This window comes from Eretmochelys imbricata, chromosome 7, assembly GCF_965152235.1.
Source record: "Eretmochelys imbricata isolate rEreImb1 chromosome 7, rEreImb1.hap1, whole genome shotgun sequence".
Taxonomy (NCBI): Eukaryota; Metazoa; Chordata; order Testudines; family Cheloniidae; genus Eretmochelys; species Eretmochelys imbricata.
In genome coordinates, this window is record NC_135578.1 from 90,967,086 (window position 1) to 90,994,187 (window position 27,102).

The following is a 27,102-nucleotide window of genomic DNA, read 5'->3' on the forward strand; positions in this document are numbered from 1 at the left end:
TTGTAACTAAGACTATGCACACATGTCCTGTTGTATTTTATCAGTGACTGGTGATGATAGAAAATTACAGGTTACTATACATACACACTGTAATTAATATATTTTATATGGACATATGGCACTGATTAACACCCTTCACAACTTGCACAGATCAGCAGCTGCTTTGTGTGAACATAAGAGAAGATTAAATTTAAATGAGTTTGCATCCAGCCAACATATAATATAGTAGCCTAAAGTTAAGCTTGTGCATAAGTGAGTGGAGGATCCATGTCTTACTGAACAACGGCGGAAATACATTAAATGACATCACATGCCTGCATGTGGAGGGGAATTAAGGCATTTAATTGCACAGTAAATATGGTTTTAGTCATCAGTGGTGTTTAGTGATATGCACCTACTTTAATTGTATCACATAATAAAGTACTGCATGTCTGTCACTTCCTGTTTCTCTTAACACTGGTGTTGACTGAACTGCTGTCATTCAAGCATCCAAATCCCATCTGATGCTGTGAGTAGACTCTGGTTGGTAATATCTTTTCCTTCCTGAACTCAGGTTTACATTTTAGATTCTCTTTTGGAGGCAAAATATCTGATAAATTGTACCTCAGTCACTTGGTTTGTGTCACATTCGTAGATGGTTTTTGACAGGTCCTTAGATGGAGTTATGGTGAATGCTTGTAACATTTCCTCAGAAGGAATGAGGAGAATTGACATTGCAACTCCTCTGGTCTATATATTTTGTGGGGGAGAAAAGATTGTTGGAATGAGGGACAATAGACGGAAAGTTTCCTCAGGGTAGATCTGTTCCTTTTCATAGATTGAGACATTACTTAAAGTTATTGTAAGATGTACTATTTACAGTACGTTACAAAAAGTGTGTGGCCCAAAAGAGTATTCGTCTGAACTGAGCATGATACTTTAAATTGATATAGGCGAGTATTTTGAGTTCTTAATATAGCATTCAACAGTGGGTTCTTTTTGTGCTGTTTTCAATCAAACCTAACTTTCAGTCTTCCAACTTGCGTTGACGTGCCACTACTCTGTTTGTTTACAGCATGTTTATTTTTGTAAAATTCTGTGGTACTTTTGACTCCTCAACAAAGTGAGGGATTGGTATCACAGCATAGAATCAGGGAGAGTGATTGCAGGCTAAAGTCATGCTTTTTAAGCACATTTGCTATTCTGGTCATATTATAAATATGTCTTTTATTGGGAGATGTGATTACTATACGGGCCAAGTAGTATGGAGGTTTTATGATGTATTCTTGACAAATTTATCAAAAAAAAATTAATTTGAGAAATTTATAAACCTGGAAATAATGGTTTATAGTAGTATGTTAGATTATAAACTCTTTGTGGCAGGGACCATGTCTTCCTATGTGTTTGGTCAAAGTCCAGTACAATAGGCTCCTGATCCACAATATATTATTAAGTAATAATCAAATAACAAATGTATAGATATGGCCATAATCTGACTGGCATGAATGCATTCCTTGACATATTTTTAATACTTCCTTTTATTGTGTTTCTGTGTTTAACAAAACGTAAGACACTAACTTACATAACACCTGTCCTGGGTATAAAGCAATTTAACTGCTTGATAGTGCTGAAGGTATAACAGTTGTGATAGGCCAGTGGGGTACAGCAGAGTAGCAGAAGGCAGATATACTGGCCACTGGATTGACAGTTTTGTGTTCCCTGACTGACCAGAGCAGGGGCTGCTCCAGGCTAATGAGAACACCTGACTCCGATTAACCTGCAAATAGTCAGGTGAGGCCATTAAGCTAATGTGACCACCTGACTCTAATTAAGGCACCTCTGATAATATAAAAAGGCTCACTCCAGTCAGGCAGAGAGGAGCTAGAGGTGAGGAAGTGTGGCTGAAGGACTGGTTAATGAAGACACTCTCAAGTAATCGGTAAGGGTGAAGAAGGGAGAAGCAGGAGAGCTGTGGGGAAGTGGCCCAGGGAAATGTAGCAACTCTGGCAATAAAAGGTTGGCTGCCAACAGCTGCTACTATTAGGGTCCCTGAGCCGGAACCCAGAGTAGAGGGCGTGCCTGGGTTCCCCCAACCCACCACTACAGAAATACCTCCTGGGAGGGGAAAACAGGCCCCTGTCAGGACAGGAGGCTAAACTGTTTTGGCATGAGGCTATAGGAGCAACAGAGACTGTGGGAATTCTCTCACCAACCTCCATTGCTGGCTTATGATGTAAAGGGCTCAGTAGACTGTATCCCTGGCCCTAGAGAGAGAAGGGCTATGTGGAGGGTTGCAGTGAGCCTCTGAAGCTAGCATAAACCACCTGGAACCATGGGACCCACGGGGACAAGGTCGGAGCTCTGCCACGCAGTGTTTCACATAGGACCTGATCCGTCTTCTATTGCAGGCAAAGGGAGTGTTTCAATAAGAGTTGGATATGGCCATAAATTCAAATTAATCATGACGGAGACTGAAGTAGGGCCTGCCCCCAACTGAATTCAATATTACTATGCTTGTGAGTAAGAATTGGCAGGCAAAATAGTGCTTCCCCCCCATTTTCCAACATGAATTTCACACTCTTTGTATACACGAGAGAGTTGGAATAAATGTTACAAAACCAAGATGTATGTTGGTAGAAATGTTATTAACAGACACACTTTTTTTCACAGAAACAAGATGTGGTGGTTTATTGCATTAGCCTATCTAATACAAGTTGTTACAAGCTCAGGAGAACTCATCAAGAAGAAAAGAAACATGAATCCTGAAACGTTTATGAATATTGTAAGTCAAGTATTTGTGAAAATGTTAACTATAATGGAGCATAATAATTAGACACAGGCCTGAAAATTCAGATTCAGGTTGAGGGCCGCATTTCAAATTTTCAACTACAACATTTGGGAATGTCTTGTTTTGGGATTTAGAAAGGCTCATTAAAGACATCCACCAAGTGACCGAATTGAAAACCTTGGATCCAAGTTTAGGTCCATATTTAATATTGATAATGTTTCATTAACAAGTTTTCTCTTTAACTTTTTCCCTTCCCCCACTATACTATATCTTCCCCACTATACCTTCAGTCTGTTTTTCCAAAAGGGCCTTCCAATTTATCTGTATGAAGGATAGATCAGGGGAAGTATGAAGTGTGCATATGAGTAAGTCCACTATAAATGGGAGTGATCTCTTATATTCAGTTCCATGCATTTCCTTGTTCCCGGGCAGAAAATTCTTCGCACCTCTCTTCTCTTCTCATATGTCATGGTTTCCTATTTTGAGACCGGATCTGAGCCAGCAATAACAAGTCTACATAATAGTTATGCTCAAACACTTTTTTTTTTTTTGGACAACCCTTGGGAAGTGATTGCTTGTATGTATGTTAAGGGATTATTAAATAGATTATTATGATTTAAAGTATGAAGCATAAGATGAATCTTTACAAGAGATAAATTATAAGAAAATGTGGAGCTGAACAGGTGGAGACTTTGCAAAGGGAGTGAATTTCAAGGAGGGAGTGAAGCAGAGAAAGGATGTTTGGTGTGTTTCTGTGGTATTGTAAACACTTTATAACCTTACTTTTAGAAAGAACTTTATTATGAATCCTCTTATATCGTGGAGCCAACCATTTTCTGAGATGTAAAGATATATAATTATTATAGGACAAAGCAAATCTAAGAGAGTCTAAAGTTTGGTTTAATTGAAACTCCTCAGTGGAGTGGATTTTAATAGCTAGAGCTGTCAGAAGGCAAGGACAATCGCTGTCAGAGAATTGCACAAGAGCATGCTGGATTCCTGCACCTCTTGTGTTTTCCTGCAGTGCTGGCCCTTCAGGTTAGGCAAGATGGAGTTCGCCTACCTTGTTTTGGCTCAGGTATATTGCAATCATTATCTGCAGATGTAAATTGGCTCAGAAAGATTTAGCATGTCAATTTATCTGTATGAAGGATAGATCAATGTTCAGTTGAGTTGTCAGCAGACACCATTGCTTATAATCTTCTGGTTCTTACGAGTTCCTAAAGCTGGCATTTTTCCAGAATGCTCTGCACAAACCTACTCGTCACATACGAGGATGAAGTGTTTATATGATTAAATACTCAGGGTCTGGGTTCCAGACCCTATCTCCACTCCATGTGCCTAATTACCTTTCTGTTTGGGTTCATGTTGCAATCCTGGCAAGCTCCCGCAGCTGGACACTCCCAAGGCTGTTGGGTTTGGGCCTCTCACACTGGGCCCATGTGCTTTAAGTGTCCCCTAGTCTGAGTAGTCTGTAACACTGTCTCTTTTCTTGGCATCTCTGGCATGCTTCCTGGGCACAGGCTCCCTGGTTTGTTACCCCGTCACCAGTGCTAATACCCAGATTCTCCCATACTTTAAGATCATACTATCCCTGATCTCCAAGTTTGTGGCAACTCTGTGTTTACAGTGAAACAAACAGATGCACAGATTTCTCAAAAGATTCCAAAAACCAATAACTCTTTACTTTAGCTAGCACAAGAAATATACAGAGCTAGACAAAACTATAAGAATCCTGTACATATTTTTCTGCCTCAATGTCCTCAGCACTCTTGACCATTCTTTGAGCTTAGGGCAGAGTACACTAAGGAGTCGAGGATACCATCTCCTGCACATGGCTTTTCCTCCAAATTATGGAGTCTCTCCTCTTCTCTGCACACAGTTTCCTTATTCCTCAGCCAGTCCTACAGTTAAATAGAACCGTTCTACTATGACAGCATGTCCCTCTTTTCCTTTTTCCTGACCAAATGCCCTTTGTGTCATTCTTTGAGTTCCTCTTTGTCAGGGATCAGGCTCATCAGGTGATCAATGTCTCACCAGATGATCTATTGTTTAGTTACCCTCCTCCCTGGAGTTCAGACTTTGAAAAACTGGTTTGCCCTGGGCAGCAATCATCTATTTGCTAAAGGTGCTCCATTTGAATGGAGGATCATCAAAGTTGAGTGTATGAAACAATACCTCCTCCCACCCCACTGTCCTGCTGGTAATAGCTTATCTAAAGTGAGCTGTAGCTCACGAAAGCTCGTGCTCAAATAAATTGGTTAGTCTCTAAGGTGCCACAAGTACTCCTTTTCTTTTTGCGAATACAGACTAACACGGCTGTTACTCTGAAACCTGTCAAAGTTGAGTGGCCTACCATTGTTCCTGATCAGAGAGATAGGCGACAACCCTGACAGCTGATGGTGACTGGTACATATTCAATGATACAGCAATTTCATAAAATCAACCAGAATTCTTAAGTTGTACATAAGCAAATTCTCCAAATCATCACAGATCTAAAGTTACTTTTTATTATATTTTTCTAGTTAATAGTCATTGATGCTTTTTATGCCCAGATAAATTTGTTAGTCTCTAAGGTGACACAAGGACTCCTCGTTGTTATTCCAATTAAAACTACTTTCAAATAATAGATTCCTGAATATTTATTTCCTTCCGACTAATGCCATTGCATTTGGATGTGTGAAGAAAGAACATGGAAATGTTTACATTCTTTGTGGAGAAATTTTTCTAAGCTTTTCCATGACTAATCCAGCCTTCTTAGCACCTCCTTGTTCAGATAATTGGGCTGGAAATCTCAGGAGAACAAGCTCTCTGGGAATATTTTCAATATTTCCTGGTTTGGGCCAGGTTAGGAATAAAATTCTCTCACTATTTTAGGCTTTGTTCCATATCCCAGTTGAAACTAATTAAGTGCAGGAACTCATAAAAGCTAAACAAACACTCATGCTAACACTTCCTCGTGGGGAAATGCCCTCTTCCCTGCAACAGATAATTAAAAATCTGATACCTGTAAACAATCTTAGACATTTATTTTAATTCTCTCAGAGTCAGTTGATCTGCTATGAAGGATATCCCAGTGAGGAGTATGAAGTTCTGACTGAGGATGGCTATTATTTGAGAATAAACAGAATTCCTTATGGCAGAGAAAAACCTACAGACAAAGGTATGGCTCCATTTTGTTTGATGCAAAAAACCCCAAATAACACTCATCCAAAATAAAAAAAAACCAACCCACCAATCCAAGTAAATATATATACACACACACACACACACACACACAGGAGGCATGTTTAATATCTGTGGAAAAATCCTGAATCTAAATATCAGACTGAAAACCAATCAATCAAGTCTTTACACATTTCTATATGTTCATGATTTTTTCTGAACAAAACAGGGTGTGGAAAATTGAGAACGATTAGGTCATGGTTTTTGACATTAGCAATGACATAAGCCTGAGAACAGGAGAGGCTGGATGTCTGTTGGCTGAGTTGCACAGTGATTTTTTTTCCCTATAAATTCGTTACTTTTGTATATTTTGTTCTGTTTGGTGGTTATGTCAAGCAACCAGCCTTAGTTATGAGCAACTAAAAACAGGGATTTAGTATGGAAATACTTAGGAAATCTTAACTACAGATTTTAGCAGCATTACAGCTAATTATACATGTATATGTATGGAATACTAATGACAGCCGTAGCTAAAATTCCCTAAACATTTCCATTCTAAACCCCTCTTTGCCGTTGCTTTTAACTATTGCTAATTATTTGTCATGGGGTATCATACTTGTGGGTGTGCTCTGATTTAAAGGTTTTATCAGCATGTGTTTGGGATGAGTGAAATACAGTATGTCATTTTGCCATGTTACTTTACCAAACCTGTATTTCTGTATTCCATTTATTTAGGTCCAAAGCCAGCTGTGCTTCTCCAGCATGGATTGTTTGGTCAAGGTAGCAACTGGGTCGAAAATTTGGCCAATAACAGCCTGGGCTTCATGCTAGCAGATGCTGGCTATGATGTTTGGATAGGAAATAGCAGAGGCACAACCTGGTCTCAAAGACACCAGAAATTTTCAGTTGCCCAAGAGGAATTTTGGGATTTCAGGTAGGATGAACTGGAGAGAAACTAGTGAAAGCGGCAAACTGTTTTGCTTGTTGGCAATTCTGTATGTGTGGTGATCCATGTTTCTCTTAATTCATGTGAACTTCAATTTGTGTGGTTTGTGCACAGCAATGGTGCTCATACAGGATTTAGATCTGTAATTTGGCTCCATTGTCAAGGCATTGGGAGGCCAACAGTTTAAATCAGCAGAGAACTTCCTCCTGCACCCCCTACTCACATCATTAATCCCACTGATTTTCAGTAGCGCTAGGACTGAAAGACATAGCACAGAGTTAAACAGAACCCTCTGTGTGGTAGAAACCTTTGCATTGAAACGTTTCTTTGTCAGGGCCATTAGTCGCCTACAGAAATATAATGTGCTGTTAGATACGTTTAGTTCATTAAATATCACAAAGAATCTTTCCCTCACTGCAATCCTATCCAGTGGCCAAGGGCAGTCAGTCCCTGAGCACAAAGCAGAACAGGGATTGCTCTCACCTTGCACCCGGGGTGATAGAGTTTGTCCCAAAGAGGTTAAGGAGGAGCATGGAACAGGCCCTGCCCTCTTCACCTTGCCCACTCTGGACTGGTGCAAACGGAACTATGGGGAGCAGGCAAGCACCATGCTAAACGGGCAACTGCACATTCCCTTTCACGTGCGGAAGCTCAGGCATAAAATGCAAGGAATACAGGTTTCAGGCATTGTTATCAAGCTTTCCAACTGGTTGCTGCCTCCCCTTTGGGCATTATTTAACTATAGCTGAGCCATTTCCTAACAAGCTGCTTGTTAGTTATTTACTGGAACTGGGTCTAGTTATTAGAATACCTTTTAAAGGACATTACCATTTTCCTTTAGCACAGAAACAGAATTAAGAGCATTGGGCTAACATTAATTCAAATATCATGGCTTGGCCAACAGGCAGTCTTATCTTTCCTAGGTTTGTAAACACACTCCATATTGAAAAATAAGGCATCTGTATGATGTAGAGAGACAAAGACTCAAACTCGGGGCTGGCAAACCTAGGCTGGGCTGGATCCCTGAATAGTCGGGTCTGTCACATAACAGCTCAATGGTTCACCAGTGTTGCATTCAAATGTATGTGGGCAGGATTTGCTGGCCAGATTCTCTCCTTAGCCGGAGCGCCACTCACTGCAAAACTGGTTACAGCTCCCTGATTTTGAGAGCAAGCCGTGCTAATTTTCAGATGCTGCTGAGTAGCTCAAGGCTGCAGAACTCATATAGCGTCTTTAATGGACCTTTTACCAGTGAGGGGGTTGAGAGAAGGATGGAGTAGTAGCCAGAGGCACAGCTCCAGGTCCCACGCAGTTGCACTCAGCAGAGAGCTTCCCTAAACAGTGGGGAATTTTCTCCTGGAAATTTACCCCCAAATTCCAGCCCCTTTATGTCACCTTAGTGGCGCATAGGAGCCATAACTTACTTGAGAATCTGGCCCTATAACTTCATTATGTGGTTAACTTCATATTTTTATATTGCAGTTTTCATGAAATGGGCAAATATGACCTTCAAGCTATGATAAACTTTATTCTGCAGGAAACTGGACAGAAGCAACTGTATTATGTTGGCTACTCCCAGGGCAGCACTATGGGTATGCTAGCAGAATTTGATGCATTTGCATTGTACTTTTCTCTCTCAAGTAAGAGAGGCTTTCTCTGGGCTATTATTAACTCTTTCATATGTTTATAAGCAGAAAATTGCAGAGACAATTCCCATTTTTGTTTAACATTGTGCAAGTACTTTATATAGGGCTAAGTCCAGGATTCATTTCTCAGTTTTCAGTCAGACCTGATTCAAGTAAACGTCCCACTGAAGCCATGGAGCCTGTGATGTAATCAGAGATGGCCAACAGATTCCTAGAACAACCAGAGAGGTTTTGGTGACCACCAAAGGTTCCTCTCTTGCTAAACTTCATCTTGCTGTCACAAATGGAATATTTGACTATACTTCAGCCTGAAATATCTTTCATTGCTGAAGGGAACAGGATATCCCCTAAAATTAACCAAGGGACTCTGCACCAAATTCATGGCTTTTGTTTTCAAGTGGAATGCATGGTGCTCCCTTCTTCCATACTAATGGATAGTCTAGCCCAAGTGTGAAAATGAGCTTATTGTTCCAACTCAGGCCTATCAAGTGTGATGGGGCAAGGCCAGATGGCTATAGTAAAGTAGTGGGAGACAGATATATTAGCCACAGACTAAACAAATCCCTGTTACCAGGATAAGCAAGTGGCAGCTGCTCCAGATCAATTAAGACACCTGGGGCCAATTAAGATCTTTCCAGAAGGCAGCTAGGTTGATTGGGACACCTGAAGCCAATCAGGGGCTGGCTGAAACTAGTTAAAAGCCTCCCAGTTAGTCAGGTGGGACCATGTGTTGGGAGTTGTAGGAGGAAGCCGTGCCATGGGAGATACTGAGCAATACATACCATATCAGGCACAAAGAAGGAGGCCCTGAGGTAAGGGTGAAGTAGATATTGAGGAAGGCGAGAGGGAAGGCTGTTGTGGGGAAGTGGCCCAGGGAATTGTACATGTCCTGTTTCCAAAAGGTCCGCTACCATGGCTAATACTATTAGGGTCCCTGGGTTGGAGCCTGGAGTAGAGGGTGGGCCCAGGCTCCCCTCCCCCACCCCCATCTCTCCCCAAATTAATAACTGAGTCTGGGAGACAACAGAGACTGTGCAAGGGAGAGTAGCTTCTCCTCACCTCCCTTGCTGGCTTATGATGAAAATGGCTCAGTAGGCTGTGACCTTTGCCTCTAGAGAGAGAAGGGCTATGTGGAGGGTCACAGTGAGCCTCTGAGGCTAGCAAAATCCACCAGGAAGTGCGGGACCCACGGAAACAAGGACAGAGCTTTGTCACACAAGTTATCATATTCTCTGTTAGCAATAGGGACAAAAGACTATCCTTTTAGTCTCAATAACTGATAATCGAGAGAGCTGTTTCTTGGCAATAGGCATTAAAGAGGTCCATATCAGGACTATATTTGACCACAGAAATAAAGAAATAATCTCCTTTTAACATCTCTGCTGGGAAAGTGATATAAAAGTTAAACAGACAGGTCATGAACAAATATCCCTGCTAACGCCTCTGAAATGATGATGACTTGGTACAGTTCCCATTTCTGCCTGTTCTTATTCTGGGCTAAATTGCATCATTCAGCACAGTCACAGCACTCTTATGTCAGTCCCTGGCTAAACTATTTTATGACATCACCTGTCCTGATTCGTAGTCAAGGGCCATCCCAAACTGCATGCAAATTCCCTCATTCTGTATTAGAACTGATTTCTTCTAAACCAAATACTACATGCTGGGTCCTGATGAACCCTCTGGTGGATTTTTCAAACAAATGCCTGTAAGTATTCAGTTGTTGTTTGTAAGATTTCTGTAATTATTCTCTTTCACTTTCTCAGCGTTCATAGCATTTTCCTCCATGCCACAGCTGGCACAGAAAGTCAAAATGTTTTTTGCCTTGGCTCCTGCTGTCACCACTGGACACACCAAAAGCCCTATGGTAAAAATGTTGTTAATGCCTGAAGGAGCATTACAGGTATGAGATTTCTCTGGATTTTATTACGCTACTGAGTTACTGGTCTTTAAAAAGAGGCGTTGTACCTGAACAGGAGTTCCGCGCGATCAGATAATACAAAAGGAAATATGCTGTAAACAGTTTAGATTGTCACTGGAATATTAATTCTGTCACAATGCATGTATGTTCAGTAGCGTTTGTGGTGGTTTGGTTGATTAAACATATGCCTTCATAACACTCTCAGTATGTGCAAAGTGTCAGACTTAACATCCCTGTTCAGAGTCTTATCTGTTGCATTTGTGACTTTAGTATGTTTAAATTAGCCATTTTAATGCTGTGTTCAAGTATATATTTTTTTAAATTTATCTGAATGTGAATTTTCCAACTTCATGTTCAGCTTATTGTATTGATACCATTCAGATGCATATGACTTTGAGGTATCTGTACAAGTCAGGGGTAGAGGGTGGGAAATACAATTCTGCCTTCTTGCCTTGAATGAATGGAAAATTCCATGAGGTAGGCATGTATTAACTGTGACGTTTGTGGAATACACAGTTGATGGAGGCACAATTGTGGTCCTAGTAGCTACATGAAAACCTCAAGGAAGTCAGTTAAAGGTATGATCTGGATCAGGCCTGGACTGTGATAAGGCAACTATACAAAATACACTTTGAAGGTTCACTGTAAATAATGCCCTTTCGTTTTCACAGGATGTTCTTGGCAAAAAAGACTTCCGCTGGTGGGGTAAGACTATGAGGGAGCTTGCTGCCACAATGTGCTGCTATGAATTACCTAATAGACTTTGTGCCAATATATTTTTCTTTGCGGGTGGATTCAATGAGAAAAACCTAAATATGGTATGTGTGTATATCTATATCAACCATATTTTAGTGATGATGAACTGAAAAAGTTAGCTTGATTTTAAACAGCATTTGTGCCAAATGTGCAATTATTTAATTTGGAATGAGTAAACCAGGGTCCTTTTAATTGTTGTAGAGTTTTGCTAGGGACTTTCTAACATGATGAGAATGGAGAAAACAAATGCCTCAATAATGCAGGTGGTGATAAGCAGTTTAACTGGGAATCTCTGTAGCCTACAATTGGCTTAGTAGTTTGGCTAATGTGTTACCTGTCTTTTTCTCAATAAAGCAGAGTAAATGTTTAATATGGCATTAAAATATCACGGTCAAATTTGGAGTTTATAGCCTACAGTCCCAGGCCCTGACTTACATAATAGCAGTGTCACAGAAGCCCCAGGGTGGGTGGGTGCAGGTGCATGCTATGGCCAGAGCAGTTATGTAGGGTGGGTCACAATGCTCGCTTTTCAGTGCTATGGGTAGGCCGTCTGCATTGGTTCCAGTGGGCAGGAGACAGGCTGTTGGAGCCACTGCCCCCAAAACATTACTCAGGAGAACATACTGTAGCTCAGTGTAGTGGCTTAGTGGCCATAGATGGGTTATGCTAAAGCCCTAATGACTATCTGTCCATTTGAGGAGGTGGTGTGTGTGAATTCCATTACTCAACCTAACCTCCCCTACACTAGAATGCAGCCCAATAAGGAAAATCTGCAGTTCCCTAACAGGCACCAGTTGCCAACTGATACCTAGCAATAATATTATTAAGTTGTCTGTAGGCTTAACAGGCCAAAGATAAAAGTAAAGTCTGCAGGCAGCACTGCAAGGTACTCACTGTCACACAGTCACACTTTGCAAGGCTATGTTGTTAGGAATATTTAATCTTCTCTCTGGGGGAAATGTTGAGAGTCCAATGGTAATCCATTTGCCAGAGGTGTCATTTACATGGCAATCTGGAGTTCTCTGAATAAAAAAATGAAATGGAAATTATGCTTCATGTGAGCTGGTATCTTGCTCAACCTGCTCTGAAACAAAGTCCCATGCAATACATAGAGTCAAAGGCTTGCACCCTTCCAGGGGCGGGTTAAGGTTGGCTCTTAGCACAGAAATTAAGGACAGGAAACAAAGTTCAGCCCAGCTTTCTACTCAAACTTGGCTGTTCCTACATGAGGCTGCTTAAGCAACACCCCTGACTCCAGCAGCCTCATGTAGGAACAGCCAAGTTTGAGTAGAAAGCTGGGCTGAACTTTGTTTCCTGTCCTTAATTTCTGTGCTAAGAGCCAACCTTAACCCGCCCCTGGAAGGGTGCAAGCCTTTGACTCTGTATTGCATGGGACTTTGTTTCAGAGCAGGTTGAGCAACTCCTACTTCCTTTATATTCAGGTGGTCTGACAATCCACCTAGCTCAATGGGTCAATAGAATCCCCCAAGATCTACACATGGTAAAAGCATGAGGTAGTTCAGGCAAATATTGCAAGCCTGTTTTTTATCTAGCACTCAGAACCATAACTCAGACAGAATTAAACCAAACCTTACAATAGGTTCAAGGAGAGCTTAATATTTTAGATGTTTTCTTACTACTTTTGGCAGAACTGTCATTAAGTAATTGATTTAAAAATTAACAGATAGGCGAGGGAATTATATTTCTGAAAATATTGCAGTTTTTCTGGCCATCCAACTTGCTCCAGTTTGGATGATTTGTAATTCTGTAGTTACTGAACTGAATGGTGTTTTGTTTATGTAGAATCCTGCCTTTCTCCCATTTCATTTAGAAAACACATGATATCCTAAAATTGTTTTCTTGCAGAGTCGAATGGATGTGTACACAGGCCGCTTTCCAGATGAAACATCTGCTAAAAACTTACTGCACTGGGCCCAGGTAAAACTTCTGAAATCTTTCAATATTCTGTGATTTATGCTCTCTGATCATAGTTAAAACCTGATTTATTCAGAACAGACAGGTATTTATTTATCAATGAGATTTTAATATAGTGACATAATCCTTTGAGTTCCATCTTTGACGTTGTTGGTTACTGAGAGTTTTCAGTGTGAAAGGACAGGCATGTAGGAAAGCTATGAATATTAAGATTGTAAAGTCACACACTCAAAAGTTAGGAAATTCCAGAATCAAGTTTGCTCAGGCAACTTTAATTAAGCCCCCTTGTGCATAGGTATTATGATACAGTCTTTAATTACATGATCACAAGCTATTTTTTTCCACAGGGCCCTGCCTCATTCAGTGCACAGGATGGACATGGTTCAGGAAACCTAGACATTTTCCAATAAACGCCAACTGGTTTAACTGAAATTTGCCAAAAGAATTTAGCCTGAACTAGACGCCCAGCCTGAAAAACTTCAGCCTAAATTAAAGTTTGGCAAACTGAAAACAGGGTCTTATAATGAAAAGTGCCAGGTGATCTTAACTATAGGGGTTGCTGCTCATCTCAGTGACGAACACCAGAATAGAAAGCAGTTCTGAAAAGGAAAATTATAATTCTTTTAATTGTTCATATATAGTGTCAAGAAAGAGAGAGAGTGAAAAACTCATGGGCTATGTAATACCAAAATCTGTCAATACAAAGTTCTTAAAAAGCACCCCTTGTGCACATTAATGATAAAGTTAACAAAAAGGAAAAACTTGTTTGTTAGCAGATACAGATTAAAAATTACTCGTCGCCAATGAAAAGTGAGGTGATTTTATTTTTTATGCTCAAAATGTGCTGTTGTAGATGCAAAGGGTTAAATTCTGATCCTATTGAAGTCAATGAGTGTTTTGCCAAAATTTCATCCAAAATGTCTAAAGTCCTGCATAATGTAACATAATTGATTCATGATAGTTTAAGACAGAACAGCACACTGATGTGCAAAGGCATGTGGATAACTTGTCTAATTTTACACTTTCTTTTCTTCTTTTTGTTAGGCAGTTAAATCAGGAGAATTCAAATATTTTGACTATGGCAGTGAGAACAAGGCTAAGTACAACCAGGTAGAGAGAAATGATTTTTATTGAAAACTAAGTGATCTTTTAAAAATAAGAATGATCCCCTGCCTTCCCACACTCAGTCACAACACATCCCCAATCTGTTACAGCATTTGACTACAGGAAAACTAGCATTAGTTTATGGACTTTTGGGGTGTATTTAATATGGGTTTCATCCATTTGAAAAACTTAGTTATACTGTCTCCTTTTGTTCCTCATTTCATCTCCTCCATTATTTGTTCATTTCCTCTCTTTCCCCAGGCTTCTCTGCACCTGCTCATCTGGTCGACTTCTTCTTCACTTTCCTGCCCTGTGTTCACTGCTGCTTTGTCCTCACCTTCCATGCACAAGGTCATTGTTACTTGGCCCTTGTCTCCTCCTGTACGTGCTCCTCCGCTTCTGGGTCTTCCTCTCTCCCTGCACAGCCTCCAGCTTCCTTTCTTCCCCACTGCCTTGTATATGTTCCTGTTCCCTTCCTGCACGTTCTCCTGATCCTGGTTCCCTGCCATGTGTTTCCTTTCTCCTCTGATCTCCTATGCATACTGCCTGTTTCCCTTCTCTGCTGGATGTTTGTCTCCAGCTGGGTGGGTCTTGGCTCTTCTCCCACTGGCAACTTCTTTCCAGCAGCAAATCTGTGAGAACAGTTCCTTTTCCTCCTACTAATCCCATGTAGCACTGATCCCTAGTGAGGAAACTAGGCAGACTTATCCCGCTGATTTCCAGTGACCCTAATGGGTACCCAGACGCTATGTTACAAAGATGAATTGGGACACATGTAGAAGGCAGCTCTTTACGGAGCAACAGCAGGTGCTGTGTAGACTATTGAGCACGGTTTGAGAGCTGCTGTCCCAAAACACTGATCATCTCAGATGAAGCTGGCAATTTTGCACAGCAGTCAAATGGTTAATCAATGATTTTTGTTTAAAAATTAAGACAGGGTCTGAGACTTACATTTTTGTCTTTCAGTCTGTCCCTCCCTTCTATAAGATAGAAGATATGACTGTGCCCACTGCAGTATGGTCCGGTGGAGAGGACTGGATGGTAGACCCAAAGGATATTGACATGTTACTCCCTCAAATTACTAACCTAGTTTACCACAAGAATATTTCTGACTGGAACCACTGGGATTTCACCTGGGGTCTTGATGCAGCCAAGCGTGTGTACAATGAAATTATTGCATTGATGGGAAAGTATCCATAAAACCACACAGCATTGTTTGAGAATTAATTAGTTAATTTAGATTTATTGAAATCTACTTTCTGTATGTGTGGCAATAGGCTGCTTTTCTAGTTGCTATTTTTTGAGTCCATCATGGTGCTTGTAAACGGATTAGGGGGTTACTCTGAAAGGATTTAATATGTACTTTTTTTTTTTTTTTTTTGGTCGTGGTACCAATTTTTCCCCATCTTCCTGGTGAAATTCAGCAACCAGGATTCTGTTACTCAGAAAACTGAATTATATTTCTGAAACCAAAACTAAAATCTTATAGTGCACGTTACAGCTGTGAGCCAGAATATGCATGCATGCCTTAAATCTCTTAGCACAGTCCATCATTAGATGTTAAACTAATGAGGACATTTCTCTGGTCCAGTTAAAATACTAGAGAACTTTCCCATGTTACATATTAAAAATGTTTTTAATTTGGTAATCAATAATGCAGCCTTTCATATATAGTTAAGATAGTCTATGTTAGTTTTACTTTGACCGTTTATTTTGTATAGATACACATGAATATACACAATAATGATAAGACAGCAAAAGCATGACAGGAAAAATACACACATCAAAGGATATCCTTGAATTGAAAGGCTTGTAAAAAAAAGATAGAATCACACTCGGAAGAGATGTATGGGGACGGGGGGGGAATCAATGTCTGAATCTAAAACATTTGTGTACAATTTAGAGCATAAAGTTATATTTCTTTCTCATGTAAATTATATTTTTACTTCCAAAAATTGCTCCCACACCTCCCAACATTTTGCCAGGTCACGAAGCTCTCAGTCTATCAGCTTCACATAACCCTATTTCTCCTTTACACTGAAATCAGTCTTCTGATATTGGTCAATATGGATTCCATCCACCTTGTCACAGAGAATATAGCTAATGCAATCTAGTTCTTTCGATTGTGAGAGGTTCTTAATTTCAGTAAGGGTATTATGTGGATGAACTGAGGTACTGCTCTTTCCCCAACTAGTTCCATTCTGTGTGGCATCTGATTCCGGGTAAGATACTTTCACTTGCATATCCACACAATATCCCCAATATCAGAACAATCGTCTTCAGAAAAGGCACCTTTTAGCAATCTGCTTGGAATCCAGTGCATTTGTTTGAACTGAAATAAGTATTGCTTAATTCTCAAACTGAATTTACAGGTGTTGGAAAATTCTGTCCCTGACTTTGCTAGTGAAAGAAACATTAAAAGCCCTTTCCTAGCTACGTTTCAGAGAAATTAGTAGTGACATTGGGTATTTTCACTGTTAAAATTATATGCCTCTGAAATTGTTTGCATTTTCTTAGGATTTTTCTATAACTGTTGAAAAAGAGGTATTGATTTTGGATGAGGTTCTATAGTAGTTATGTGGCAAGGAAATGGTGAATTTTGAAGTATATACAATCATAGTATAAAAGTATGTTGTACATAGCCAAACAAAAAAGGGTGATATCATGGGGGCAAAACCTGCTTTCTGAGGAACGCTGGAAGGAATACCACGTGAGGCAGAATCAATTTGCTGTTTTTAATCCATGTCTATAGGTAGCAATATAACCCAAACTGGTATGTGGAAGAACCTCAAAAGTAGGTTGCTCTGATTAAAAATGTTAAATATCCAGGATACTAATACAAACAATATTCTCAATAATTATTTTAGTTCTTGTTGTTCGTACACTCATTCACTACAAAGAAATGTATTTTAAAAATGTAACAGTGAAGTTCTTTCATACTCACTCTTGCTCTTCTTGTAAATGAAAAATAAAGAGGGAAAACAATTCTTCTACAAAAGTTCCTTTTCTGCTTTTTAAAACTTATATTTCTTATGTCCTCAATGCCAAATTCTGAGTGTTGTTGGCATCTGTAGCTCCTGTTGGGAACTGCAGGTGCCAGCATCTGGGAATATACAAAGGTCACATCAAAGGTGAAAAATAGGTTACTTTATCACAGTAACTGTGGTTCTTTGAGCATTTTACCTCTGCTTATTCATATTACCTGCCCATCCAGGGACACTGTATTTTGTGAATATTCCCTTATTCAAAATGGCTTATTTTCAATGGGGTTGACACCACACCGCCCTAAGTCACATTCTCCATCACTTCCTAACATGTGGAAGTAAGGCTGTCCCTAATAAAGATGGCCACCAATTCCCATTATTTGAAGTGCAATTCATTAAGGGTCTATACAAGGAACTATAAGGAGGCAGGAATGTCTGGTGCAGTAGGTCATTGAAGAGGTTCAGGAGGAAATAGGGGGCATTGAAGGCTGAAAAGCTGAAGGAAGAGAATGAAGGGGAGAAGAGAATAAGGAGGGTTAGAGAAGGAAAGTGTGAAAGGTAGGATACTGGAAAGGAGGAAAAATATGGTGGACAGATTATGGGGGCATGAAGGCAAAGTGTGACCCAGCATCTTCTCCTGTTGAGGTTGTGTTTTTCTCTACAGTTCTGTCTTCAATAACTGCCCATGATTTTCTGGACAATTTATTACAGGTAAACAGCTTGGAAGGGCCAGAGGGCTTTGCAAAGTGAAACCCTACTGCTTAAATATATGGCGCTGGTGGTCTGACACTCCAGCAATTTTCAAGTGGTCCACGGGGAAAAAAAAAATTTGAGAACCACTGCTTTAGAACATAACCTTATGCATGGAAAAATTGTTTGGACAATTTTGATAAGATCAGTCTAATCCTGCCAGAATTACAGGATTCACTACATGAGTTGAAGGGCCTTTGCAATCTCAAGGCCAAAAAATGATGTTTTGTAAAACTCTGCTTCAGTATATGCTGACTGCTACAGGTAAGTTCTCAGATGCAACGGTAAGGTGAAATTTACAAATGATATGTTTAAAAATGGGAGACCATTTCAATTTTTTGGGAAGAAAGAGTTGCGACACCTGCCATAGTATATTACATATGGTTTCACATTCCTTTCAGGCATTCAACATCGTGTCTGGTGGACATCATTTTGAAGATTCCTGAATTTCAAAGGGATATTCTATTCCAGGTAACCGGGGCAAGTCAGTCATGAGTACTGAAGAAGTTTCTGAGCTTATGCTGAGTGAACAACACACCTTTGAGTGGGGTAGGCTGGTGTCCCACAAAGGAGGACCCAGAAAGTCCCTCTTCCCTGAAATGTGACTACCCATCTTAAGTCCCTACTTCAGGAAAAGTTTGCAGATGCCTATATTAGATTTGGGGGGTCAGAAGGCCACCATCCAGGCTGACCATCTTATCTCTGAGCTCAGTGTAGTTTCCAGCACCAGATTAAAGTCCTTATAAATTATGCAGGATGTCAGGAAGCTCCCAGAGGTGCAGTTCTCATCCTGGAATAGTAGCTCCTGATATATTTGATCCCTTCTCCGCATTGGTCACTGCTCTGTTGAGGTGATAGTAACAAACTGTCTTACTGAATTCAAAACCAACACTGCCAGTTTCTCCACTGTTGCTTGGTACACGCAGTACTCTTACTGAGACTGAATGTTTTGCTCACCTCACAGAGCTTTACCAGATTCTGACTGTGGTCCTGTGACCAGCTAGCAGTGCATTTGGCAAAGGACGACTTCTTTTCGGCGGTTATAGCTAACGCAGAGATGGTTCACTCTGCAGCAAAATACATTGGAAAACTGAAACTCCCATCGTACATGGTTACAATGGAGCTCATCTCAAGAGTCTTGTCATGCAGGATTTGAACAAAAGTAAAGAAAAAGGTTTAGCTCCCCATTGTGAACGTCTTACTCTTACTAGTTAACAGTTATTCATTCAAGCTGTCCCAGGGTGAGTAATTGCTCACTACTGAAAGTAAGGACTTTAGCTGAATTTGATGGCTTGCACACACAGGTGCTGGAAGTAGGGGTGCTGGGGGTGCTACTACACTCCCTGGCTTGAAGTGGCACCCCCACTATACAAATTTTTCCAGCACCCCTGCTTGCACATGTGCTGAACTGGAAGGAAAAAAACAAGGAAAGAGATGTGATCGTGCCTAACGCTCTCTAAAGCATCTCAATCTGTGATAAACCATCACTGAAATCCTACTTTTCTACAAGTTACGGGTTTAGAAAGTTTTAGAACTGAAATAGCACACCATCAGAACAGTTGTAATTAAGGCTGATATTGTACTTTCATGCTGCTATGAGTGGGAAGACATTGCCGTCTCCAGCCCAATTTCAACTGTCACTTGAAGTTAATAAAGCATGTGTGTTATCCACAGAAGTCCATATTATTATCCACAGAAGTCAGTTTCTAAATTCAAAAGTGCCTGAATTACTCAAAATAATTGTACTCTACCTTTGAAAATGATGCTCATTTAATTTTTGCCATTATACAGTCCCTTATAAAAAAGATACTCCAGAAACAATACAGATCACTAGTAGTAAACATCAGATTTTTTAAATAAGGCATAATTTTGACCTGATCAGAATGAATTTAAAATTCAAGTTACAGTGTTGCCACTTTAGAGAATTTATCTTCCCTTCAGCAAGGCAGTGTATAAATTCTGACTATTGGTATTTTTTGCAAAAAAGAAAACTGAGTATTTCTCTTCTTACAGTGAGCTGTGCTGCCAGGAGCTGGAGTGGAAGCTCAGAGCCTCCATGTGCAGGGCTGGCCCTAGTTTCCTGTGGATCCCTGAGAAATCTGCCATATTTCAGGTGGGCTCTATACTCTTTCCCCAGGGTGAAAAAACTCTGCAAAGGAATCATCAAAGGCTTCTTTCCTTAAGGCCCTTCCCTGATGTTTTTCTTTGGAAAAAGATCATCCAAATAGTAATAAAAGATCTATGACATACCTGAGTGTTAGTAGGAGACGTACCTTTGTTTCCTGGGCCTTGTCATATAGGATAGGTAAACTAAAACTAAAGTTTACATATGTCCTGTCTCATGCAGGTTTTAGTGTCCACTGACTACTGTTCCATGATGCAATGTTTATTAGAGTTCAGCAATTTGCATTTTGGTCTATTTTTCTATGGTATTGTGAGACTTTGTGGTAGCATTAAATCAGAGCATTAAAATCTCTCTGGGGGTGGATCATTTTTTAATGTAGGAAAATAAACAAATTTGGAATGGAATACTTAGACAAAGATAAGAAGATAGGAAAGAATGTGCTGTCATGCGAATTTACTTGGTCTTGAAGTTCTATCACTTTGAAGAGCTTGTAGCTGGTTAGTAATAGGTTTTGCTCTGTATAAAGGAAAGTTTCCAACTAAATCATGAACTGAATTTGCTATGTGACTTCATTTTATGTGTAATTTTTGATATTTCTGTAGTTAAGATAGCAAACATTTCTAGATTTCTGATTTTGCTTGCCAAAATAAATACTTCACTGTTACTTAAAGGCAAACTATTTATTACTATTTAGGTTTTTCCTCTGATTTTATAACTTTATTTCTGTTTTTTATGGTAGGCAGTTAATCTGGGAAACACCAAGCTTGCCAAAGAATATAGTTCACTACAATCAGGTAATCTACACTTAAAGGAAACTATTACAGTATTTCAAAGACAAACAACAAGATTTTAAGCTGGTGTAAATCATCACAGCAGCATTGACTTTAATACAGCTATGATAGTTTACATCAGCTGAGGATCTAGCTCAAAAAGCACAAAGGAAAAAGGAGGCTCAAAAGCCTTTCTCTCTCACCAACAGCAGTTGGTCCAATAAAAGATATGACCTCACCCACCTTGTCTCTCTAATATCCTGGGACCGGCATGACTACAACACCGCATACAAAGAAAAGGGAAAGCACTTTACCATTTATAAATAACACTCTTTATTGGTCAAAGTGGGATTCAGCCAGTAATATCAGATGTTTAAGAGAAGTCAGTATAAGTCAGGCCGGCTCCCTTACACACATAACAGCCATGGGAGTTTTGTCTTTGACTCCAGTGGCAAGTAGTCATCAGACCTTTAATCTATTTGATACTTAACACTAAAAATTTTATCCTGGAAAATATAGCAAGACTTTTATAGGTTACATTTTTCATTCATTTCTGAATTTTCTCCGGTTTCTCAATTTGAAATGTTACATACTTTGAGAAATTTCAGCCATCTCTTATAAAACCTTTTATCTAATTATCACTAGAATTTTATCAAACAAGTGAGGTACATTTATAATCTGTTGGCATAACAGTATTCACCTGGCTTTTTGCTTTATAGCTCATGAAACTCAGCAAACTTAGGATAATTAGTAGCAGATTTCAAATTTGAAGGAAATCTTGTCACTAAAGTGCAAGCAAAGAGAAAATAGTGTTAAGACTAAAGTTCAAAATCAACGATCCCTCAGCTGGGTAAGCTTTGTAGATGCAGTATGATAGGGCTTTACCTAAACGTGTGATTAAATCCATGGCCAGAGCATGACATTTTTTGCCTCTGTCTTCACGAACAAGGTCAGCTCCCAGACTGCTGTGCTGGGCATCACAACATGGGGAGTGGATGGCCAGCCCTCTGTGGAGAAAGAGGTGGTTAGGGACTACTTAGAAAAACTGGACGTGCACAAGTCCATGGGGCCGGATGAGTTGCATCCAAGAGTGCTAAAGGAACTGGCGGCTGTGATTGCAGAGCCATTGGCCATTATCTTTGAAAACTCGTGGCGAACGGGGGAAGTCCCGGATGACTGGAAAAAGGCTAATGTAGTGCCAATCTTTAAAAAAGGGAAGGAGGAGGATCCTGGGAACTACAGGCCAGTAAGCCTCACTTCAGTCCCCGGAAAAATCATGGAGCAGGTCCTCAAAGAATCAATCCTGAAGCACTTACATGAGAAGAAAGTGATCAGGAACAGTCAGCATGGATTCACCAAGGGAAGGTCATGCCTGACTAATCTAATCGCCTTCTATGATGAGATTACTGGTTCTGTGGATGAAGGGAAAGCAGTGGATGTATTGTATCTTGACTTTAGCAAAGCTTTTGACACAGTCTCCCACAGTCTTCTTGTCAGCAAGTTAAGGAAGTATGGGCTGGATGAATGCACTATAAGGTGGGTAGAAAGTTGGCTAGATTGTCGGGCTCAACGGGTAGTGATCAATGGCTCCATGTCTAGTTGGCAGCCTGTGTCAAGTGGAGTGCCCCAGGGGTCAGTCCTGAGGCCGGTTTTGTTCAATATCTTCATAAATGATCTGGAGGATGGTGTGGATTGCACTCTCAGCAAATTTGCGGATGATACTAAACTGGGAGAAGTGGTAGATATGCTGGAGGGCAGGGATAGGATACAGAGGGACCTAGACAAATTGGAGGATTGGGCCAAAAGAAATCTGATGAGGTTCAACAAGGATAAGTGCAGGGTCCTGCACTTTGGACGGAAGAATCCAAAGCATCGCTACAGACTAGGGACCGAATGGCTAGGCAGCAGTTCTGCAGAAAAGGACCTAGGGTGACAGTGGACGAGAAGCTGGATATGAGCCAGCAGTGTGCCCTTGTTGCCAAGAGGGCCAATGGCATTTTGGGATGTATAAGTAGGGGCATAGCAAGCAGATCGAGGGACGTGATCGTCCCTCTCTATTCGACATTGGTGAGGCCTCATCTGGAGTACTGTGTCCAGTTTTGGGCCCCACACTACAAGAAGGATGTGGATAAATTGGAGAGAGTCCAGCGAAGGGCAACAAAAATGATTAGGGGTCTGGAACACATGACTTATGAGGAGAGGCTGAGGGAACTGGGATTGTTTAGTCTGCAGAAGAGAAGAATGAGGGGGGATTTGATAGCTGCTTTCAACTACCTGAGAGGTAGTTCCAGAGAGGATGGTTCTAGACTATTCTCAGTGGTGGAAGAGGACAGGACAAGGAGTAATGGTCTCAAGTTGCAGTGGGGGAGGTTTAGGTTGGATAGTAGGAAAAACTTTTTCACCAGGAGGGTGGTGAAACACTGGAATGCGTTGCCTAGGGAGGTGGTGGAATCTCCTTCCTTAGAAGTTTTTAAGGTCAGGCTTGACAAAGCCCTGGCTGGGATGATTTAATTGGGTATGGGTCCTGCTTTTGAGCAGGGGGTTGGACTAGATGACCTCCTGAGGTCCCTTCCAACCCTGATATTCTATGACCATTTCAGAGCCTCCTGATTCTTTGCCATTAATCATGAATAACTTATCAAAAGCTTAAAGCCGTCTTTGGGTGCTCTTTAACTTCTGTAAACATTATAAAAAAAAAAATCCATTCCAATGACAGCAGCAGTTCTAAGGAAGATAGCTGCTTTATGTCCGGTCTTAGGCTATGTCTACACTATGGAGGCAAAACTTATATCACTCAGGGGTGTGAATATTCCGTCCTCTGAGTGACATAAGTCACACTGACATAAGCATTCTTGCACACAGCTATGGCGGCGGAAGAAGCTCCTGCCGACGTAGCTTCTGCCACTTATGGAGGTGGCATGCTCTCCCGTCTGCACATAGCCTCTTCACTAGACCCGCTGCAGCAGCACTGTACCTATAGACATACCCTTACTTTACTGATAAAGTGTTCTCTAATTAATTCATAGCTGAAGTGAAGTGCCTGACAGACAGCACTAGACGCACTTATTCACAGAAAAGCTGCAGTTCAGGCAGCAAAACTGGGAGGTGAGTCAGTCATAAGCTTAGAGAGAGAGGAAAGTGTTAATGTGAGACATAAAGCAGTGAGTCAGTGCCTTGGATGGGTAGAGGGGGAAAAAATTCAAAATATATGAGGCAACACAATAATGTCTCGCTTTTATCTCGCACTTTTATCAGTAGATCTCAAAGCACTTTCCCAGCAAGGTCAGTATCGTTCTTCCCATTTTAGAAATGGGGAATCTGAGGAACAGGGAGGCAAGTGACTGCTTCTGCCAGTGGCAGAATGAGGCTAGAAACCAAGTGTCCTGAATCCCAGTCCAGTGCTCTATCATGAAAAGGGCCAAAAGAGAGGCAAAGAATGAGGTGTGAATCAAGACACCCAAACTAAAATTATGTGAAGACCTGTCACAACAGGCTTACAAATCATCTTCTGTCTGGTAAAATTGTAGAAGTATAGAATGATAGGTATTATGCAGCATGTTTCTACTGCAGCTAATAAGGACAGTGAAAGGTGATCTTTTTTAAATAAGGTTTGTGTGATTTCTCAGGCTGTTCATTAAAATACTTCTTTACCATATCAGAAATGGATCAAACCACTATTCTATCTTGTTTGAAATCTTGCTTGTCAAAGTAGTAATTTAAACAGGTTAATTCTGATTATTCACAGAAGTAACAAAAAAGAAAAAAAACCCACCCATATTTGTAATATGTCTTCTTTCTAGGACTAATTAATCAAACTTTTATTTGCTCAAGATATTCCTCCTATAATTTGAAGCTTCACTTAAACAATTATTTCTGCTTTGCTTTTTAGACTTGGTTTCTTTTGTGAAGGAATTGCCCTTTTTGCAGAGCACTCCTCCAATGCACAATGACACTGTTATGAAGGTGCCAGTTTATGATTTGGAGTGGTGGACGTAACTGTCTTGCTGTCCCAAAGGATGTTGCCATGTTGCTTCCTAAAATAAATCTCATTTAGCACAAGTATAATCCTGATTGGAACCATCTGGATTTCATGTGGAGACTCAAAGCATCTCTGCATGTTTAGAGTACAACCCTTCACCTGATGAAGAAATAGCTGTCAAACTGCAGGGTGATGCCTTGCTGTGCTTTCTTCATGGTTAACTTGTTCAGCTCACTTTAAAAAAAAAAAAAAAATCTTGTTACAATTACAGTCTCACGTCTTTGAAAACATAAGGGTGGATTTTGGCATTAGCTACCAATGTATTTATTTGGGGCTATTAGCTGTCAAGTTACACATGGGTAGCTGGGTAGAACCTTTAACAATAAGAAACTATTCCTGATTGGCATTGGCCACAATAGCAGCTCCAACTACCACCTATTTTACAGTTTCCATTAGAGGTTGATCTTATCTTTGATCCTGCCTCCTGCAGGGCCTGTTTTGTTTTTAGCTAAAAAGTTTCTATAGAAGCTCACCTGGGGTTAGGATTTCAGGCTGGGTCTTGGAGGGCTTCCTGGGGTTAGGATTAGGGTAGTGATTGGGGCTTTACAGGGTTTAGGGGAGTGGAGGATAGGGCTTCATGGGGCTATGATTCCAGCTGGGGTGGTATGGCCTCCAGGAACTAGGATTGTGGAGGGGTGGGTTCCCAAGCTATTGTTGGCAGTGGGATGGGGAGAGCAATTTGGGTTAGGATTAGGGTTGTGTAAAGTAGGGCATCCCAGCCAGCAGTTAAGGTGCTGTAGGGTAGGGTTTCCCAAAAGTAGGTTTAGGGCTGTGAAGGGTAGGACTCCCCAGGGCTAGGGTTATGGTTGGGGCAGATAGGGCACCATGGATTAGAGTTAGGTTTGGGGCAGGTGGTGCTCCTTGGGCTAAAGTTTAAGGTTGGGGCATAGGGCTCTTCAGGATAGGGAAAGGTTTGGAGGGTAGGACTCCCTGGGCTTGGGTTGGGGTATGCAGGCCTCCCTAGGCTTGGAGCAGGGTTGAAGTGATTGGTTCCTTATTCTAAGCTTAGTGTTGGGGTAGGTATTGCTTCCTGGGCTTGGGTTAGGGTTGGAGACAGTAGGGGTCCCCCCTAGGATGGGTGCAGGGTGTGGGGAAGGGTAGGCCTCCCTGGGCTAGAGATAGAAATGGAGCAGGTACTAGTCATTTGGCTAGGGTGAGAGTTCAGCATATAGGACTCCTCAAGCTAGGGTTAGGCCTTGTGGAGGATAGGGCTTCTCAGGCTAGGGTTTTGGGTTGGGGTGAACAGGGCTCTGTGGAGTAGAGTTAAAGTTGGGGCTAGGGCTGGGTTGTGGAGGGTAGGATTTCTCAGGCTGCCATTAGCTAGGAGGGGTTGGGCTCCTTGGGCTAGGGTTAGAAGTGTGGAGGGTAGGGCTCCCCAGGCTAGGGCTGCGGTAGATAAACCTCTCCAGGCCAGGGTTAGGGTTGTGGCGAGTAAAGACTTCTTCCTCCTCTGCGATCACCTTTCATTATCGCATACTGAAAAATAGTATTTGAGATTCTACACTCCCCCTCCCAAATATCTGCCCTCTCATTAAGAAATAATATAGAATTATTATTGCAATTATTATTATTGCTTTTAGTTTTTATTAATAATGTGGCCATCTGATTTGAGACTGGAGGTGGGGAATGCTGTCAGATTCAATTATCTGAAGTGCCGCAGTTGCATTGTCCCCTGAAATTTGGTGACAGTTTTGATTTACTAGGGATAATTGCACAAAGCAAAAATCAGACACTTCCCTTGCAGGTACCGAGGGATTTATATTTGTAGAGACATGTAGATATGTACGATGCCAACTGGTACTACTACTTTATGTAAATATTCCTACTGTCACTTTTCCTTTTGGCTTCCCTGAGTTTGTCTGTTTATCCATATGTTGTGTCCTGTCATCATCTTCAACTATGAGATTTCTGGGGGAGGGTCTGCCTCTTTTTGTTGAATACAATGGTGCCTTGATCCCTGGATAAAACAAATGCCGTTTTCAAAGTAGAGAGAAACCAAAACAGTTGATCCCTTTTTCTGTTTATCTTTGTGCTTATTTATATTTTATGGATATTATATGCACCAGAAAAAGTATAGCTTTTGAATCTCAGATACAATCATCCTGTGTATTAAATTTTAGAGAATTTAATGTTTAGAGCAAAGAGATTAAACTTTAGATATGGCTTAAATATCTTTTTAAGAAAATACATTTTA

The 27,102-nt window shown here is 40.8% G+C and overlaps 1 protein-coding gene across 1 annotated transcript; it reads left to right on the forward strand.

Annotated features, from left to right (window-relative positions):
* The first annotated feature begins 1,895 nt into the window (after positions 1-1,895).
* On the forward strand, positions 1,896-15,440 carry LOC144267460 (lipase member M-like). The gene is made up of 10 exons (XM_077821445.1): positions 1,896-1,918; positions 2,650-2,761; positions 5,813-5,930; positions 6,668-6,866; positions 8,361-8,470; positions 10,291-10,427; positions 11,117-11,263; positions 13,068-13,139; positions 14,181-14,246; positions 15,207-15,440. The coding sequence occupies exons 1-10, from the start codon at positions 1,896-1,898 to the stop codon at positions 15,438-15,440; spliced, it is 1,218 nt and encodes a 405-aa protein (XP_077677571.1).
* The last annotated feature ends 11,662 nt before the right edge of the window (positions 15,441-27,102 follow it).

Excerpts from the sequence above, each read along its gene's own strand:
- LOC144267460 (XM_077821445.1), top strand. The coding sequence starts at position 1,896 with ATGAAGACACTCTCAAGTAATCG. Across the intron at positions 8,471-10,290 it reads CTCCCAGGGCAGCACTATGG|CGTTCATAGCATTTTCCTCC; the intron begins GTATGCTAGCAG and ends TCACTTTCTCAG. Across the intron at positions 10,428-11,116 it reads TGCCTGAAGGAGCATTACAG|GATGTTCTTGGCAAAAAAGA; the intron begins GTATGAGATTTC and ends TCGTTTTCACAG.